The sequence below is a fragment of the Apteryx rowi genome, unplaced genomic scaffold (genome assembly GCF_003343035.1).
Source record: "Apteryx rowi isolate R43461 unplaced genomic scaffold, aptRow1 scaffold_34, whole genome shotgun sequence".
Lineage (NCBI taxonomy): Eukaryota > Metazoa > Chordata > Aves > Apterygiformes > Apterygidae > Apteryx > Apteryx rowi.
The window spans coordinates 4110782-4131317 of NW_020449863.1; the positions used below are offsets into that span (position 1 = coordinate 4110782).

The window sequence follows — 20536 nt, forward strand, 5'->3', positions numbered from 1 at the left end:
TTAACGAGAAGCTGATCTGAAGCATCCTGATATTTGCACAACTATTCAGCCAAGGGACAACTATAATAAAATTTGAATACAATTGAATCTGTACCTTTAACATGACAACTTTTCAGACTAGGGCAAGTACTCCAAAGTCTGAGTTCTGAAAATTATGAGTTGCTCCACATACAAGTTATGCCTTCAAAAACTAAACAAGTATAGAGTATTTGATATATTATTTGTATTGTATGGTATTTAATGAAAGACAAATGGCCACATGCCTACATGATTATCCCTCCTATATCTCCTGTTGGGAGTGATTACATTCAAGTTCATGTTCTCCTTTCTGCCTATCCTACAGTCAACTGAGTTAGCAACTAGACTACTTGTACTGGGTTAATTTTTTACATAAAAAACAGCAGTAGTTAAAAATGAAAAGAAAACTCGAAGCTTCCAATCTCCAGGACTTAACACTTACAAGAACAGAATGGTAACAAATTCCATTCCTAAAGGTGTTTTCCTGAGCTCACTAAAACACTGCTAGACTGCATCAAGGAGAGGGAAGAGAGGGAGCCACCCAGGGAGAGGGATAAAACAAATCTGCCACTGGAGGCCAGCTGCTCTCGTTGGAAAATGTACGTCAGCTCTCGTTGAGAGAAGTCATGAAAGACCAACTTTTACTGTTTACTTTGTCCCTAAAGTAACATCAGTTAAATAATTTGCTAACTTTATAACCAACACAGTAATTACTATTTGATGAATAAGTATACACGACCTGACTTCTTTCTTTTGAAAATATCTTTAAATATCCTCTGCTAGGCGAGACTAAGATGAAAACAGAACTGATTATTTTCCCAAATTATCAGAAAATAAGTAGGAAAAGGCTTTAAAACATCAGCTTTACTGATGACGGCTGAGTCTGATGTATATTTAAGTACTATTGGAATATTCCAAATTTATCAGTAAGATTGCTGAAAGAAATTATGAAGTAAAATATTACTGTTTAATGAATTTGTAGAGTAAGAGAAGTTCACAAAAAATAATCTTGCTTAAAGAAAGGGTGAAGTCAAAAATACAAAAACTCTGCTCAAAAAATAAAATTCCTTGAGGTTGTTCTGGGCTCAAAAATTTGCTCTTTGCATTCTAATGTGGTTTTATGTTGTAGGATGAACCCTAAAAGCATTAAAAACCTCAGTATTATCTTCTCTCTAACAGAAAATCCCTGGAGCTAAGAACGGATGCACAGCTCTTACCAAGGCCCCATCTTCCAAACACATTACCCCTCTCCTTTTCCGGAAGGAACTGGTTCAATAGTCATCTCCTTTATTTTTCTATCAGGAGCAATGAATTAAAATTCACTAAAATTTACTTACTTGAAACAAATTAACCTACTTTTCTTTAAAAAAAATATAAAAAAAAAATCAATATTTAGGAACTGTTAAATAACATGCACTGAACCAGTAAGCACATATTTAACCCACGTACACATATGCATATACATGTAGGAACAAAAACAAAATACAATTTCAATAATAGCTGTATCAGAGTCCAGTTTCACAGGGAGAAGTAATACTTTTATTAGACTAATGGGACTCAGTAATAAGAAAAAAATAATCTTTTCTTGTAATTATAGGGCTTGTGTGCCTAAAAGCTCTTCATCCTTTCCCCTCCCTCCCAGCTGTATACAGTTACTCTAATAAAAGCTATTACATCTCCGTATAAACTACTCCTCAATCTCAGACCACAGTATAACTACCTTTCTATTACAATTCACATTAAGCATTCACCAACATTTAAATTTTGTTCTAATCACTTCTCCTCTTTTCCTAACTGCACCGAAAAAATTCTTTGTAGCTGAATTCTGACACTAGATATAATCATCATTAAGCCACACATTAAAAATATAAATCCTGCTGCTACAAATCAAGAAAGCATCTTCTTCCAATAGTTTTATCTCCAGCATAAAATCAGCAAAACTCAATTTTACGATGTAGATTTTTATAAAAGCAATCTGGATGAAAGAGGGCTGTAATCTCTCAATATCAAGTAGAAATACTCTCGTTTTTATGGTAGATTAAATCCAATAGCAATTGGCATCTTGAGGCCTACTGACAGTGGATGTCAAAATTCTTTGCTTAAATCTATTTACCTCCAGAATTAACCTGACATGTGTTGATAGATATATTCCCGTACACTAAACTTTAGACTCACTCCAAATAGTTCTTTCGTCAGGTCTTGAATTTCAACAGCAAATACATTTTTTTACATTTATTCACATTGGAAGGACATTTCAGAAAAAGTATCTCACATCCATCTGTCTCTCGATTCTTCACAAACACATCTTTTAGTGAGCTATGGTACAATATATTTAACTCTAAGGCAGAAGATGAGAAAACTATCTGCAAGTCAATTCTGGTGAAAAGACTTCTGAAGCGGCGCACTATGCACTGGACTTTCCAAGGGAGGTTCCTCCTGTGGTCGCAACCCTACGCAGCCCAAATTGCTATGGAAATTCTGCCCTATGGGTCCGAGATCTTTTACTGTCTCCCAAGCATAATAATCCTCTCTCTGCTTTCACTCGCAGGAAAACTACCAATTAGACAGAAACAAGAGCTGTAACTCTCTTACAGAAGGAACCATTTTAATTTATTGGCTCATTAAATGTTTAATGTAGAAAGATTTCAAGAAGTATCTGTAATAAAAAAAAGTCAAGCTTCTCTACAAACTCCCTAGTTTGTATCACAAGAGTGCATAAGCTTCTCAGATGATTAAAAATGCCAGTGATCTGATAACTGTTTTTTACAAAAGTATTTTGCTATCCAATGCTACAACCTCCCTGCCCTGCAACAGTTTCCTTACCTTGAAAGGAGTAGAATTAAAGTTGTAAAGATTGTATCTTGACAGCGCAGTGCTAACAGAAAGCTAGTATTAAAATAAATGCTAATATGCACATTCTTAGAAAGACCTAGAAAAACAGGAATTCATGTTTACAGATTTTTGGACAGGTACAGGGGCAGAAGAATGAAAGAAGATTTAAGAGGCATCTCGTTATTTTTTTAAAGTGTTCCATGGAAAGAGGAAATATTCACATTTTAATCAAAAAACCTAGTTTATGAAGTATTTTTGGCTCACGTTAAAGAAAAGAGAATCATGCAAGTCAGTAGATAATGCCGCAAAGACAGAAGAAGTCAGCTGCCCTTGCAACAAACGATCTGAAGAGTGATACATAATATTAGGACGATATTTTTATACAGAAGAGACTGAGATTACTTGATTCATGTGAGTCTTCAGAAAAATAAAAAATTGCAGAATAGTTCTAATTTTATATACTTTTTAAAGTGTCCTTTTAAGAAAGGGTTACCTGAAGAGACGGACAGGACTATCTAAAGAGACAGGGCCAGGGAAGTTTTAGGAAACTGTTGCCAGCCATGAGAACTCGAAGTTTTAGATGCAGTTGTTTACAGTATTGTACAACCTTAACACAGCTGCTGTCAGCAGTGCTGCCTGCACCATCACTGGAGCACGAACTCGCAGAGGTTTAGTTCTGTTTGCATTACACTGCCATTCCAAATCCTAGCTACTGCTTTTTTTGCACATTTATAAAGTAAGTTCAGAACAAAGAGCTTCAACCAGTTAAGCCATCACAACAGATTAAAAATTACAGAGAGGTTGATCAACTCTTCTACTGAAAGATTAAAAAGATTAATAATGTAAGATAAACACTCATTAACTATTTTATTCTTCTGCTTTCTTTCTCTGGAGTTCTGATAATGCAAGTTTTTGGTTTTTTGTTTTTTTTTAAGAGGGACTTCATACATGAATATACAAATCTTTGATAGTTTACTTACTTTTTACTTCATATCTTATGCAGTTAACCTGTACTTCTGAGAGGGGCTCATTTCCACTACAGAAGGATTCATCACTGGTTCAGAATTTTGCATATTTTAGTCACAGGTGTCAGGTGTTCATTTTTACTTCATGAAAACATAGTTCAGACTTTCCTTAAGCAGATTTTAAGAACTGCTTGCTTGAATCTCTGCTGCAGGACTGTTAAGAGTACTTAACTACATATAAACCCTGTGCTTCTACCAGAAAGAGCCAACAGCAGTCTAGGCTATAATGTGGCGTAACTGCACACAAATCTAAAGAATATTTTGACAATAGGACTGAGCATGAAAAATAAATGAAGGAAAAGGGTAAATCTAGAAATATTTAATCATCATGAAGGCTAATGGCTGCAAGTATGAGTTCATAGTGCAAAATTCAGAGATGACTTAACAGCTAAGTTGGACGCAAAACTACTATATTCTAACTGTTTTAGGTAATGAAACCATTTCAAGATAAATTTCCACACAGCATATAAGGAAAAAGCAGATTAATGGCTGGAGTGGGGAAGGAAGCAGATTTTCCTAAGGTAGTGTAATAATCCCTTTTTCTTTTCCCCCTCTCCTGAGTGACCTTCTCAACAGTCCAGTCCAGGAGAAGCCAACAATGGGTTAAACATAAGGGAATCCCAGTTTCCCAGTTCTGACAACAAGGGAAGAAGCTATGGTTTGGACAACAAATAGAGGCAATTGGCTCCAGCAAGTTCCCTAATCTTTTACGTACCAGGCTTATGACAAGAGTACTGGGCCAAGAAATTTTTCCAGACTCCAGGTTCTACTACTGTATTTACCAGCTCTGGAGCAAAACACATGAAAAACTACACAAGATCTCTCTCCTTGAGAAAATTTAGTTAGATGATACCAAAATAAGACAACATTTTAGAACATGATAGGCAAAGAAAATATTTTTTTCAGAACGTACTTCTGTGCCAATCCCATTTAATGAAACTTCACCTCTGCTTGCAGGATTTTCTTTTAGCCTTTAGTTTTAACATATTTAGTTAAAACCAGAAGGTATTCACTTTTTTTTAAGACAAAATCTGAAAAACAAAACTGAAGAAAAAAGTCAATTAAGCCACAATTTTCCAAAGTAACCAAAGCTGAACTTGACGACATAAGAAAAGTTCTCCTGTGCCAATCTAAGGGGAAGAAAACTGTACCCAACCTCACGGTAAGGGGCGAGAAAAGAGATGTACCAAACTGTTTGGGTAAGATCACCTTTGAAGGACTTGGGAGAAAAGTTGACTTTATCAGTCGAGGTACAACTAAGAACTGAAGACTAAATCATGCTTGGATGCAGTACTGCACCCAACCCCCTCTACTCACATAACTCTCCAACAACGCTTGTTCCCAATGGAAAGCAAGTGGGCATCTACGAGCACATCCTTCTACCAGCGTAGCTCCAAGGGCTCATGAATCTCCAGGCATGGCTAGATTAAAAGAGTTAGGTGCATTTTTTGCCTATCTCTTTCCTCCTTTCTATCCACCTTTAGTTGCCTTTTACTCTATCATTCTCTGCTTAGTCTTGCTGTTCTTCCAGTCTATTCAGCAAGCAGATGCGTCCCCAGATCTTTCAGCCTTCTTGCTGTGACAATCTTCCACAAGATGAGCTATATACACGCATGCACAACACATCTGTTACCAGATCATGTATGTACACAACTCTGCAACCTCATTTTTATAATCTCACTCAAATCTTCCCCTTTTGCCATTCCTACTTTTGTTTCCCAGTTGCATTTTACTGAAGATTGAGACATAAGTTATTTGTCTTAGCCCAGGGCCTTGAGCTGCAAATTTTCAAAAGCAGTAGCTCTCACTAACTTTCACATAAGCATCCAGYATACATCAGATTTCTACAAATGGCAAGAACAGGCCAGTGGTCTCCAGTAACACCCCATTTAACAGATCACATCCCTCCACGGTCTTTGCTCCCTTAGCTCCTAAAGGAGCCATCTTCCAGCTTCATTACTAACCCTTTAAACGCTCATATAATAAATGATATTAGTAAAATCAGTTGACCACCATAATCAGCAACACATGATAAAAGTACATGTTGAAAGGTAATCCATGCCTAATATGCAACAATAACTTCTAAAAATAGAAAGTGGCCCCAAATTTAATCATCTTTGCTGAATACTATTTCACAAGAAAGGAAAATAGAGAAACAATCTGTGATGACCAACAAGAGAAGGAATTTGATTTCAGAAACCACTGGATTAGAGAAAAGGATAAACATACACCTGGTACTCCATCTTCCACATTATACACGTTAAGGCTTCAACAATAAAATAACCTCCCAATGAAACTAAACAAAAGCCAATAGTCAATTTGTTCTGGGTTAAAACAATAAAAGCCACTTGCTGCTTCAGCAAAATACTGATTTTAAGAATCATTTCTTCCCTTTCAGAAAAAATTCTTTGAAAATACTTAACATATTGTTATATTATGTGCTGTTTTAAGTATATTATATATAATTCATTTTTTGACACTTCATCTACTGGTAAAATACATGCACAATATTCCTAGGCAAATTCCTGTATTCCTAAAAATTCAGGAATTTAGAACATCTTCTCAACAGCATATACAAAACTCAAATTCAGACTTTAGGATTTCCTGGTCTTACTTAGCTTCCGTAATCTAAAGAGCATAGAAAGTGAAATAAAAGAGCCAAACTTCCATTTAGTCTCCAGATACTAAGTGTTCAGCTTTACAACTAAGTCTGTATGTTAGTGGTTACTAATACTTTATGATCAATCACCAAATACCAAATATTTGCAGAGATAAATTGGTACCTATTAAAAAAGGACAAAAATTTCAAAGCAAGAACAATCATAATTTGGTTACTATCCTATTCACGACTGAACTGTAGCCATTAAAAGAAGTGTTAAGAAATTAAATGCCAGTATTGTGAAAGACTGAGTATTAAAGAAACAGATGCTAAACCACACAAAGTATCAAGCCTCCTATTTGTTTACTATTATTTCCAATTCTCACCAAATTTCACCCTTGTTCTCCCTCCTACATGTTTTAAGCACTGTAAAAAAACAAAACAACAAAAAAAAMCCCCACAACCAAAAACTCAGTGTGTTATCTTCTGTTAGATACTAACATTTGTATTCTTCTGTATTCTTAAGACTTCATGAGGTCCAAAAAACCCTCTCAAAACAAAATATCAATGCTTGCCTTCAGAAGTGCTCAGCATTTTTTATAGCAGAACAATATTGTTTCAGCACAGGCCAGCAAGGAGATCTTCAAAGATTTTTTAAATGCCAGAATTCTATTAGCTAGTAATTCAAATAAGTATAACTGGTATCTCAAATATTTTTAAGTGAATTAGGAAAAAAAATTACTTTGTCTTAGGAAGGAAAAAAATAGACAAAAAGTTAGGTCAGAGTTGTGTATGTACATAACACAAAAATGAAGTGGACAAAGTATTGCCTCTCTGCAAGATCCCACCTCCCACACATGAAATCGAAAACTTATGCAGCATTTAAAAAACATATTACTGTGTTAAGAAAAATAATCACAATCTGGGCAGACTCTGCAGCTGCCCCTTTGACTTATCAATTTCAGCAAGCACAATTTCAATCAAGTCCAGATAAAATATACTAATCCTAAATGGACCAAGTTTGTCACCTACCACTTCCTATAAGCTGCTTACTATACTGAAAGAGAGAGAGAGAGAAGAAATGCTAAATTAAATGCCAAACAGTAGCAGACAGCACTTGTTTGGCTGATTAACTTGTAGACAAGCATTACAAATAAATCTGAGCATGGTCTGCAGCAAATTAAATTCCAGTGCTTTTAAGAACAAAGAATTCCTTCGGAAAGAGGATTAGCAACTTTACACCCAGGAATGCCAGTTTAATTTAATTGTTCCACAATCCGATATTTAATATGCAAATATCATTTTGATATGTAACAGTGAATTTGACAAAGTAAGGAAACAATTTCAATATACAACCAGACTGTCTCTCTTCTGAACTGTAATTATACACAATAAAGCTGGTCGAGGCTTTTTTTTTTTCATTATTGGGATTGAATTCTATTAACATGAATCAGAACAAGTCTAATTAAAGGTTAAAAACTTCAAATGTTTCTAATTAAGAGTCTAAATAGCTGCACGATTAGAGTAATATAGTTAAAATCCCACCTCAATGACCTTCCTGGCCTCTTTGTATTTTCCTGTTTGCAAGAAGGCAAAGAAGAGATCATAAAGAGCCATCATGTCACCATATTCTCTGCTTATAAAATCTGAAACTAAAGAGAGAATAAACCTCATTAATTTACTAAATATACTGAAACATTTTAACACATAGCCAGACATTAATAGTGGGATTCTCCAAGAAACACAAAACTCCAAGAAAAATCCATAAGGAAATAAACTTTGCAACATTAGGAAGAATTATAACATATTACATAATCCGTTGTAGTTTGGCAATTGAGCATATTTATTTATTTWTTATCAGCACTATATTTTGTAGTTATTACAGTCAATGAATTAGGCAGACTATACAACGGCATTCTCTACTTGTGCAGAGTAAGTATTTCTCAACTTCACAACTATTTGAGACAGATGTGAACAAGTTTTTTCTTAACAGTAATATGTAGATAGAAGAAGTATTAGCACTAATCATCATTACTGATAGCTTGATACTCTATTATCTAAACATTAGGATTCACTATATTTAAAATTAATATGAATTGTCAATCTGAAAAAAAAGAATGTAGGCATCATTTAGCTGTTTTAAGATTACACATATACACACACACGATTTTTCTTTCATTTGAAAAAATAATGATATACAGATCATGGAAGAAAAACCTCCAAAAAAGATTCTATGTAATCAATAGACAGGATCTGACTATATGCAACTAACCCTTTTGCAGAAGATCAGCATCTCCTTTCTCTATCAGTCTACAATAGATGTTATGAAGCTGCAGAATTTTACCATGCTTCTTATAACAGTCCATTAAAGCTTCCAGAGCTGCAGGCATGTCATCCCTTGTGGAACAAAACAAAACACAAGGTTAAAAACAACTAAATATTCCAGAAGCAAAATTTAACAGGAGTAGTGCAGGTTGAAAGTACTTTTGTCTTGAAAATTTCAAGGACAATTCATGCAGAAGTATATAATACAAGAGAGTGTTTTTTAAACACGCCACAGTTACTTTTAAATTGTAATATGAATTTCAAATTAAAATTACGGTAAACTGCTACAGGTAAAGTTTTTCTACACACAAATACCATGCATGCTAGATAGCCACAGAAACGAAAACAGAATTACAGATTTATCTTTAAACCTCTTAACTGTATAGTTTTGAGCGCATGACTACTGCTCGCTACAAATTAATCATCATCAAAAGGTTTCAATGATACATATGTAGTTGTATTTGATTTTTGAAGTAAAATTCTTAAGTTCTACCATGCACTGTTGTAACAAACTAATGATTCCAGGACAACTTCAATTTATATTTAAGACTTCACTTTTTCTTTTCAATAAATAACATTGTGCACCTTATATTACCTCCAAATGTCTTCGTTTAGACATTTTCAATTTTCAAGTACTTTGAAATTTATCCACAGCATTTTTTTTCCCACTAAAAAACTTCAGGTTTTTAACTAAGTTAACCAAAGCTCCTTAGATTGCTTTATACTTGCTTCACACCTTTACAGACAAAATAATTTACTAATATTTACAAATAATCACATTGATTTCCATGCTTTTGTCACAATTGTGGGACTTGTATTTTTCCATAACGCAGCTGTAAAGCCATAAAAATCATCAGATCAGGAATWAAAAAAAAAAACAACAGCAAATACAACTTTAAAAATTGTAAACCGTGCAACTAACAGAACTAAATCACGTAGTGCAGACCCTTCTTGAAAGGATCCCAACCCAAACAAAAAGAGAGGACAACAATTGAAACAGTGGTAAAATGTGAAGGTTTTTTTTGAAAGAGAAGATTTAAATTTAAATGAATCAAACTGAGAAGCCATATACAAACTGTATAAGTAATGTAAGTAGCCATAAATCAGTAGGACTTCATTTTAGATTTTAGAAGTCTTATCAAAGGGTGGTCGGAAGTAGGCAAGGAAAACAAAGCAAAACAACACTGAATAGCAGCAGTTAAAGGCCATAAAAAAACCCTGACTTGAAATGATGATTTTGAATTCCTGAAGCAAATTTATTATTGATCAACTCAACCTCAAATTAAAATATTACTGTCAAAATGAGCCAAATTCAGAGGTCTGCTCTTCATGTTCCAATTTCTTCTGCAGCAGAAATTTTACTTTTTCAGAGAATGAATTATTGTCTAGACTACTATAAACCACTATCTTCATCTAAAATAATATTTCAAAATTAAGAGTAAAACATAGAAGAATTAATTTTATTCAATAATACTGACATTCTGAAAATGAGCTTAAGATGATGGATTTCTACCTTATCCCCCTTACTGAGCCCTGTTTACAGTGCATCTTCTGGCACCCCATGGAGTCATTTGAATTTTTGTCATTTGGGGTGAAGACTAAATTACAGGTTAATTTCAAAACTGCAAGTAGATGTTGCAGGCTAGATTACTGTCATAAAAGAGAAATACTACGGTAGTTACAGACAGATATAAAGCTTTATATAATCAGTATTTTTCTCCTGCTTTAGATGCAAGTTCAGTTAATACCTTAAAAAACAGCTTTACAGAAAAATACTCAATTTCTAAGACGACACAACAACATTTATACATTCAAATTAAAGTTTTCAGTGATAAATTTAGCTTTTCAGATTGATGCTCAAACTGCCATAGTATTGTCTCGGCTGTATTCCTAAAGGATTAAAGAGACTGTTTTTAGGTCAAAGCTATCAATAAATGAATGAATAATTGGAATGTCAATCAAACAGGAACATTAAGAGTTTTCTAGACTCTAAATGTACACTTCTGAAGGCATTAATACTGTATGCACAGGGAAAAAAAGTCAGCAAAGGACTGATATAACAAAAATGGAAATATTGTTCTTGTTACTGGTACTTGCTGCTCAAAGGCTCAAGAGCAAGTCTGCATTTAAGGAGGTCAGTATATTATGCACCAATTTACTAGACATCTTTTTGAATCTATAGAGATCTGATACATTTGTTCAGCTGTATTCAGGCAACCAACCATCCATCCAACAGTTTATTAGAGAACAGCATTTATAAAACAGATAAATTATAAAAATGGCAACAAACACCTATAAACCCGTAAAAGATGTAGAATTTCAGTCTTTAAAAAGAAATTGTGTTTACTAGTATTGAAAGAATAAAAAGCATCAAGTTTATGTTGATGCTTGAGTTGATATGATTTACTCAAACCGCATTATTTCTTAATTGTCACAAACTGCAATTAATTCCAACAGCATGTGAGCATGGTACCAACAACTACTTTTGTAAGAAGTTTTTACAATCCTGTTAGAAAAGTCCAATGACAATTAGGAATTCACTGTAGGCTTCAAATTTCAAGTATAGATAAAATTTGAATAGGTACCATGATGTTATTCATGAACTTAAAAAAAAAAAAAAAGGCACAAAAAAATTTCCATAGTTTAACAAAATGATATTGAGACATGAAGATTTTAAGTTAATAAAAAGTCAAACATTTCAAAACGTTTGGCAATCTTTCTGTATAAACTTATGTATGTCAGATGCCCTCTTCTCTCCCCAAAGTATCACTAACTAGGTTAAATGCCTGGTCCAGAATTACTGTTTAACTAATATGGATCAAGTCACAAAAGAAATAAAGCCCTAACCATATACTCATAGCCATGCTGGAAAGTCTGGCTTCCAATGGCAGTCTATACAAAATGTTATTTAAAATATGGAGACACAAGATTCATGCTACACTTTGAGTGGGCTAGATACTACTAGAGTTTTCTTTCAGTTACTCACAAATATAACCTATTCAGGGTTGGTACCTGTTACACTTAAAGATTTTGTATATTTTTAGAAGAACATGTTTCAATAAGGGGGGAAAAAAGATATACTATTATTTTCTAATGACAGGAGGAGCTTCAGTCATCACTCTGTTATGCTTGACCCTTACACAAGCAGGAAAGAGTCCTAATTCGGCTTCATTTTTCAACTAAATTGGCTCTGTGGTTAAGATTACAAAAGTTTGTGGATGCACTTTGTTTAAGATGCCTGTGAAGTCCCGGTATTGTGGGCACAATCGTGAAGAGTATTTGCATGAGCAATTTTACTCGCACACAGTAAAGCTACCTGAAGAGACAAAATTATTCAGATGTCTCAGTGTTTGCAGAACACGCTCAATAGCAAGACTGGATACAACATCCGTGGATGTATCATCGCCCTTCGGCTTCAACAAGCCACTCCCCTCTTGCTTCAAGAACGTAGCACTAAATCTAACCCTTTTAATAGTAATAAACAACTTTCCCAACCAGAGAGTCTGCCTGATAAAAATAAGACTCCAAATATTGATTTTAATTGGAATGAAGTGCTGCAACATTATGCATAAAGCTTTAGTGAAGTGGCAATTTACCTAAGGGGTTTACTGATTGAAAAGCTCTCAAACCTGAAATCACTAGAGAGGTAGGAAGAAAAAAGGGACTCTTGGGGGTGGGGGTGAGGGGAGACTGGTAAAACAAATCCCTCTCTACGAATCTGCAGCAGATGTTGGCGTGGAGGGAAATCAATTCAGCAAGGTACAATCAGCTTTACAAAAATTATTCTGTTAAAAGAGAACGGGCTCTTGAAAGAGCTAAATGTTTTTCTGTTCATTTGCTATACTAAGGAATCTTCAAGGAGACTGGTGTTGCAATTACAACTAATCCTCCCCAAAAAATTAACTGTGTTGAAGGCTTTGTAATTTCCCTAGGTACAATTTAGCTGTCACTTACTTTAAAATTTACTCAAACATGCGTTCCGAACAGCACTAACTTCACATGTCAAGTGCTTTCCAGCCAATTGAGTCTAAACTGGAAGTCGGTGTTAAACAACTGAATGATTAGACAAGATAGCTCATTTCCCTGCTCTTTTGTTCAGAATAAAATGCCACATTTACATTATCAGACTCAACAGGATTTTCTGACAGAGGGAGAAAAAACCCTAGTGAACACTGTCCGTACTAAGCACATGAAGCCTGTCATTTACCAATCATCCTTCAAAAAGCAATAGCCATGAATGTAACTTAATTACGACCCAATGATCCTTGACGAAAAATCATCTTATCACTGTCCTGTCCCCATAGGGCAAATGAGACACTTTTGTCCTTTGGCACTGATGATGCTAAATTCCTAATTGCAATAATGGAGTAAGAGAGCCAAACATCCTTAATTTCATTGCAGCATTTGAAGAGTTTTAATGCAAATATTCAAAATAAAGCTGCTAAAAGTTAGAAAAAAACCTGTCCCCGGTACAGATGATTTTTTTCCCAAAGTTATCACCTAATTTTAAAAGTGGACTACTTTTAAAGGTAAATTTAAAAGTCAATCAACTTTTATGTGCTACAGAATCATTTCAAACAAAATCACATATGAATTTAACTCTGTGAAACCAAGACAAGAGAAATTATCAAGACACCAGCTCCACACATGCACTACATGAGAAACTTAATAAATGTGCGTTTATATAAAATTAATCACAAACCAGCACACAGGGCTTTAATGGACAACACAGTATTAAAATGCATTGATCATTTTTAAAGAAATACAATTCAGTTAATCCTATAGACCTTTTAAAATATTAACTACTTGTGTTCACTGACTTGAGCTACAGAATATTTTATTCATACAGTCTGTAATGTTTTCATATTTCGTTTTCATGCAACTTTTCTTCCATCTGTTAAGAGCACTTCTGAGACACAGAACATATAAATTGCAAACATGGAGTAACTTGTTTCTTTAATCTCAGAGACTATATATACAGAGAAAGCAGAAGCAAGCTTATGCCAATGAAAAGATAGGAACTGCATCAGGTTTTTAAAATGTGTCTTCCTATTTCTGGTTGTATAAAAGTTGGCTTGTGCAGCTGCCTTGGAAGAAAAAAAAAAGCAGTAGGTGTTGTATCTGCCTAATTTCTCCTCCTGTAAATAGGGATCACCAAAGTACTGTATAGCACAGGAGCAGATTAGCTTCACAAACCTCTTCAAGTTTGTAAACCTGCTGGTATTTGAACGGGTTTCCCATAACAGTTGAAAGAGAAGGTAAAGAGAAAGCCCACCACCCTTAAAGCCAAAAGAATATTCATTCAGTATAGGTAACACAGCTTTTCCTATTACCAGCAGTTGGAAGAATCAGTGCAAACATAAGACAAAGTGCAAGCCCTTCACATTCTTGTAGATTTTTAAAAAGCTTGTTCAAAGTTAAGTTGTCTTAATGAAGATTTTTTTGTCACACTATCGAAGGCAGGTTTATCATCTTGGATGATAGACCAAGATTTCAAATGTGGACTGCTTCATCATCGTTTTCTGCAATTTCACCATTTCTTCAGAAATTGGTTCAGACTCATGAATAAAAGATCATACAACTGAGGGCAGTTGATTTTTTTTTTTTTCAAGCAAAATTTAAGGAAACAAATAAGCAAGAATGATTTCTTTCTCTAGTTATTTAAGTTACATATTTCTCAAAATGTCAAAGGTAAAGTGTCCATTCTACTAGAATAATAAACTTTGTAATCTTTTGTCAACGGATTTCTTTCCTGTGTTTTATTGCAAACTGGTACTTTTCACATGCACTAGGATGTCAGGAGAATTTCCGACTCTTCCTGAGTACAGACAGCAGGGGTACCCATAAGCATTTCAGACCTACGCTTGTAGAAGTGGTCAAAAACAAATTGCAGATTCCCTTACAAGCAATTTAAAAGTTAAATTTGAAATAAATTAAGAAAACAAAACACTAGCATAACCACTTCTGTGGAACATGAAAAAAAATCCCAGAGCTAATTTCAGAGGCAAACTGGAGACCTGCAGCTAAATGACAACATTTTCACATGACTCTTGAGCTGTAGCATGGCAAATAGTAGAGTGCTACTGCTGGAAAAGATGACTAACACTTATTTCAGTCAGTCAACTTTCAGAAACTTCTATGTTCTATGACAGAAAAATCAGTGAAATTCAGTTATTTCTCTCAAGCAAACTATGTGAAAAAAGCTTCCCCCTTCTGTTCTGCTTAATGTTAAAGAGGAAGCAAGATCTTTCTACTCATAAGAAGGGAAAAAAACACATGAAACGAACTTACTTCATATTGTATTTATATATATGATATATACTAAGAATTATACTGGTGAGTATCAATGACTTATAGCCAAGCAGTTCCATAGTATGGAATTAATTCCTCTAAAAAGTCTAGTCTCATCAAATGTTTTTTTCTCAAGTTTTACCAAATTTTAAAAACCTAAAATAATGTGGAATCAGCACTCTTCACTGTTTGCCTTTGCATCCACAGATGATCACATCTTTATTTACATCATCATATACTAGTTCTCAAGCGAGACAAATCCAGTAGTACCATGAACAACTCCAGATGTCAATGTGCATAAACCAATTATATAAAATGCAACTGCTTTTACTACATGTTACAAAGCATAATATCAGATATTTTTCTGGCACATTGGTTACATATGACTGCATTTAAATTACTTCCATAAACATCTGCCTCATCTTGTGATCTAATCCAGGCAGCACTGCTGACTGAAAAGGTGTACACTATACATTCATAACAGCGGACCAATTCATTAAAATACTGTTTTTAAAAGAGAATGCACATGCAGCCAACAGGAGTTTGTGACATTGTGACAAACATTCTGAATACAAAAAATGCAAGACCTTGCATGTCCAAACATTGAGAAGAATTAAAAATCTAGATCTCTGTGTGTTGTTAACAGAGACACATTAACATGCACCTTTGAGGCTGACTTACAAATATGATACTATGAAAAGTTCACTGATTTCATAGGTATTATATTTAAAATTAAGCCAAGAAACCACATTTGAAATACATGAACCAAACTGGAAGAGACTGATCAGTCCCACTAGCTGTAAGAGATTAAAATCCAACAGCTACAGAAAAGACATGCTAAGAAAAAATAAAAAAGATTGTGCATTTGGTAGAGAACGCAAAAAGGGTTTCTTGGCTCAGTTTCAGTAAGAAAATGTTATATAGTTCATACGTTCATTAATTCAAATATCCTACACCTCAATGAAAAAGTTATTCAAAGGAACATGCCACAAGGAGTTATGGATACCCCTTGCCAGGATGAGTATATGGACTTCCTTTCCTTGTACCAAAGGTACGAATGGAAAAACCGCAATGACCAAACCAGACAGTACTTACTTAGAACTTCAAATTCAGCAATATAGAGTCTTCTGGCATTAACATCAGATTATTTGAATATTTATGTGAATTAAGAATGCTTTCATGTCCAAGAACTGCCCTTCAGCTCACCTAAGATCTACTGCATTGTACAGCAAAATAATGCTGTTTTGACTGGAAAACACATACTACTTGACTACAAGAGCTGAGACTATATATACCATACTCTGATTAACTATCTTGTCAAACAGACTTAAAAAGCTCAGCTTTAGAAAGATCTAATTTGTAAGCATATTTCAGTATATAACCACATGATCTCTAACATGTCCATAAAACACAGCTGTAGTTCCCCTACAGATACCATGATGTGATATATATAACTGACGAAAACACTATTTATCTAATTTACAAAGACATACTCATTCATCACAACATTCCTAGCTCACTTAAGTTTTACATGTGTGCGCATGTTTATGTACGTCAGCACTTTCAAACATGAATGTGCAGCTGTGTACAACATACACAGGTCATATAATGTAAATAAATATTAGAATATAACTTGTTTCATCTCATGCCCAAACATAGCTTACTTTTCAAGGTGAACCGTAATCAGAGGAGAATACAGGACAGCAGTTTCTGCCAATCCGAGGGTCACAATGGTCTCATGTAACCGATTCACTGTTTCAACTTCACCTTGCATGGCTGCAGCATTAAGAACGCGGAAGAAAGATGCAACTGTTCTATCTGTGATAGGAACATCCTTCTCTTTCATCTCCTTTAGAACATTAATAGCATCTACAATGAAACAACACAAAAGACCCTTAGGTAATTTCATGTAGGGAAAACAAACTGCTATTAAAACAGCATTTCAAACCCAGCAGGAATGTAAATTCTGGCGTATAATGCTGATTTCAAGTTAATTACTACTTGCATTTCTAAATGAGACTACAATTATAAATCTACAATAGCATGGTTTTATCATTTTGCTGCAACTTTGACTACAAATTATAGATAGGAACTGTGTGCCCACTCTGCACCACATAACCCTGTATAGTCTGCCCTATAGCTACAAGATTCTACTAAATGGATGCTTTTATAGTTCAGCGCTAACATCTGCTAAATCACTCCATTGTTTCTTCAGCAGATGGCTTGTCACGAGGCCAGATAATAAAGATATGTTTACACTGTATATACAGCCAGACTAATGGTCTGATACCGATAGGGCCTGTTTGCTGTGTCGATACTAATTAGCCAAGGAGAGCCAATGAAAGCTTTCTAACAGACTGCATGTTAAAACATTAGGTTCATTAAGCTTCATTAGTAAGGCAGAAACAAACATTTTGGTATACAGAATAAGTGCATTTTTAAAATGTTCTTAATTATTGCACAGAAAGGATGTTTTGACCACTTTACATTTGGCTACATTTATGAATTGTTTTATTTTCAGAGGGACATTTGTGCTCTTAAAAGCAAGCTAATCTTTTCAAACTGCTTTAATGCAGAGGTGGTCATGAGCTGATTTATTATGATTTGGAAAAGGTCAGCTTTGTTGATTATTTTTCTAACAATAACCTAGTAAGTGGCCCAGACAAATTTCAAAAAGAGCTGTCAAGAAAAAAAACACTAAAAGTTAACTTTTTATTTTATTGTATAGTGTTTTACATAAAATCATTACAATTTTGTATCTAGTCTCGGGCTGTGTTCTTACTGTGTTAGGTCCTGTACAAAAACACAGAACTCAATATTTAGAATTATCTTTTAAAGTTGATTACAACCTAAAGTTTTAAAGATGAACAAAATCATGTAAATTATAGAAGTTATGTTATAGTAAATTACAAAAATAATACAACAGCTTAATGCAAAAATCTAGAAATACAAAAATAGGCATAGGTTGCARGACACTCATTTACCAAAATTTACAGGCAATTTGACTTTAAAATTCAATTTAAAAAAAGCATTAAAAAACATAAAAATATATACTTTATAAAAAGTTAAATGATTTTTTTGCAGTACTTGGCTCTTACAAGAAGGTTATGTTTATAGGTTTTATGTTCAGCCTTCAGACCTTCTTAAGCAAAAACAAAGCCATTAGTCTAGGCACATACGCAATTTGTGCCATAAGTCATGATCTTCAAACTCAATCCAAACAGCAATGCTAATAAAAACTAGCTGCAGAAATGCAAAAAGCACTGAGCTGTGCAAATGTAAATGACAAGCTTGCCAATCCATTAAAACTAATGGCCTGCACTGTCCAAGCATCTCTGGTTGAATTCAGATGCAAATTTGTATGCAAAATGTTCAAGCACTTTGCAGGACATGATATACCATTAATATCAACTCACWTTTTTATTCCTGAGGCAAGATACCTTTATTACATAGTACAAATATACAATGAAAGCAAATGGATTACCTTCTAGTCTGCCATGCCTTCCTAAAACTTCTACCAGTGCTACGTACTTTCCGGTGTCAAGAGCAACAGGTGAATTCTTAGGGAAGCTAGAAATTAAACATTAAGAACTGTATCAACAGAAGTTTACATTTTCYGGATTCAGCTGAAATCTTTATTTTAAAAACTACATAACAAAAGAACAGCATTAAGAGCTAAAAGGAAAAATCTGATATGCTTTAAAAGATGTATCATTAAACTGCAATTAGAAAATATTTTCCATACATACACACACACTTGTCCCCAAAAACCCAAAACTTAAGAAATCTTTTAAAGACCCAAATGGCTTTATTACTTGTTTGGTAGTTGCTTCATAAGAAGCCTGAGAAGAAAATTCAGTCCACGTGGCTGGGGCAGGGCATTACTCTTTATTGAAATGAAAAGAGTAGGAAGCTCTTCATCTATGGTAACACATTAAAGGTTACTATCTGAATGTTGCTGCTATGTATTTGTTTTCTTTTCCCTGGAAGTTTTAAAATTATTTCTTCTGTTGTTTCATTTTGTACCATTTCAAAAAGTCACTACTTAGCAACAAGCTAAGCTCAAGGCAGATCTTCTTCTTATGTAACGAGCCTGAACCCTATTATAAAACCAAAGCAAATACTTTGTGTGTGCACATGGAAGAGAGAAAACCTGGAAGTAACACAACTTTTTATTCACTGTAGCATCAGACTGAACGGGGGTTTTTGTGGGAAGAGGAGGAAGGGGCAAATGGAAAGATGATATGTAAGAATTTGCTCCAGGATAAATCATGCATAGCATGTTTTAGCTGGGAGCTAATTTTCACAGAGAAGATATAAAGCTCTGAAATAAAAATTTAAAATGGAATGCCTGTTGACAGTCTTAAAATATAATGTCACTTAAAAACACTGCCATTCTAAACACAATATAGGTGCGGTATATTCTGAACACTTTTTAGGTGCTATTCTAAAACACAACACAGGTGCAGATTTTTTAAGCTGAACTTCAATTTAGAAGCTACATATGTTTAAAAGAAAAACAGAAACAAAATATACATAGCAATTTGCCCCCCTTCCCTTTTTTTAAAGGCAATTAATGACCACACAAAATAGCTGTTTCTGGTGTTCAATTATACTAAGCAAATTTCTTTCAACAAAAAATCTTGACTGTTTTAAATGCACATACATTGGTGGGGAAAACTAATTAAAAATGGATGAGGGGGTTAATACTCAACCTACTTAATTCAACAAGGTCTGTGTATCAGCATAAATCTCTGTGACATGTTTCGGTGCTGGTGTACTTACACTTTTTCTTTCAGGTTCATTGCCTCTTCTACATTATCATGTCGACAGCACAAATTTATTAAGGCTGCATAGCCACCGACAACCATGTCCGGTTCATATTTGGCTTTCACTTCAAGAGCTTTTTGCATATTCTAAAAAAAGGAACAAAGCAAAGATATGAACTGGAGGAAAAGTCAGTATGACATTATGAATCCTAGACATCTAGCGTGCAGTTACGTGACTACTTTAGTGTTTTTAATAGTAGATGATCACATTTGAAAGTACAAAGCTATAACGTTCTAGCAAATTTTCAGAGCGAGAGTTATTTTACAGAAACTTAGCTCTTCATTTCTAAAACACCCTTTCAGTTAACTGGAAAGTAGATTTCAAAGTAAATTTTCTTGCTTTATTTAACATTTCTAGCATGCTTTAATGTAATACATTTTTGCTCACTATTAATGCCATAAACGTGATTAATCCAAACTCTAAAATAGATCTATTCAGAATTCACAACAATGATTTTCACCTGGTGCAAACAAAGCCAAACATAAAACAAAACTACTTTTTAAAGAACAATAAACTAGCTAATGATCCCATGGATAGCTTCTTTTTTTTTTTCCCCTCACATGCTCTATTCATACATTTGACCACTTTGAACTTACAATGGTATTTGCTTCTAGCC

At 34.3% G+C, this 20536-nt stretch overlaps 1 protein-coding gene across 2 annotated transcripts in view; it reads right to left on the bottom strand.

Annotated features, from left to right (window-relative positions):
- Nucleotides 1–20536, bottom strand: part of LRPPRC (leucine rich pentatricopeptide repeat containing) — an 86122-nt gene that overhangs the window by 37243 nt on the left and 28343 nt on the right. For both annotated transcript variants that reach the window (XM_026072291.1, XM_026072292.1), the window contains exons 20-24: nt 19876–20006; nt 18575–18660; nt 16755–16959; nt 8747–8871; nt 8020–8126 (exon numbers count right to left, since the gene is read on the bottom strand). In XM_026072291.1, coding sequence (XP_025928076.1) covers nt 8020–8126; nt 8747–8871; nt 16755–16959; nt 18575–18660; nt 19876–20006 — 654 coding nt within the window. The remainder of the gene's footprint in view (nt 1–8019; nt 8127–8746; nt 8872–16754; nt 16960–18574; nt 18661–19875; nt 20007–20536) is intronic.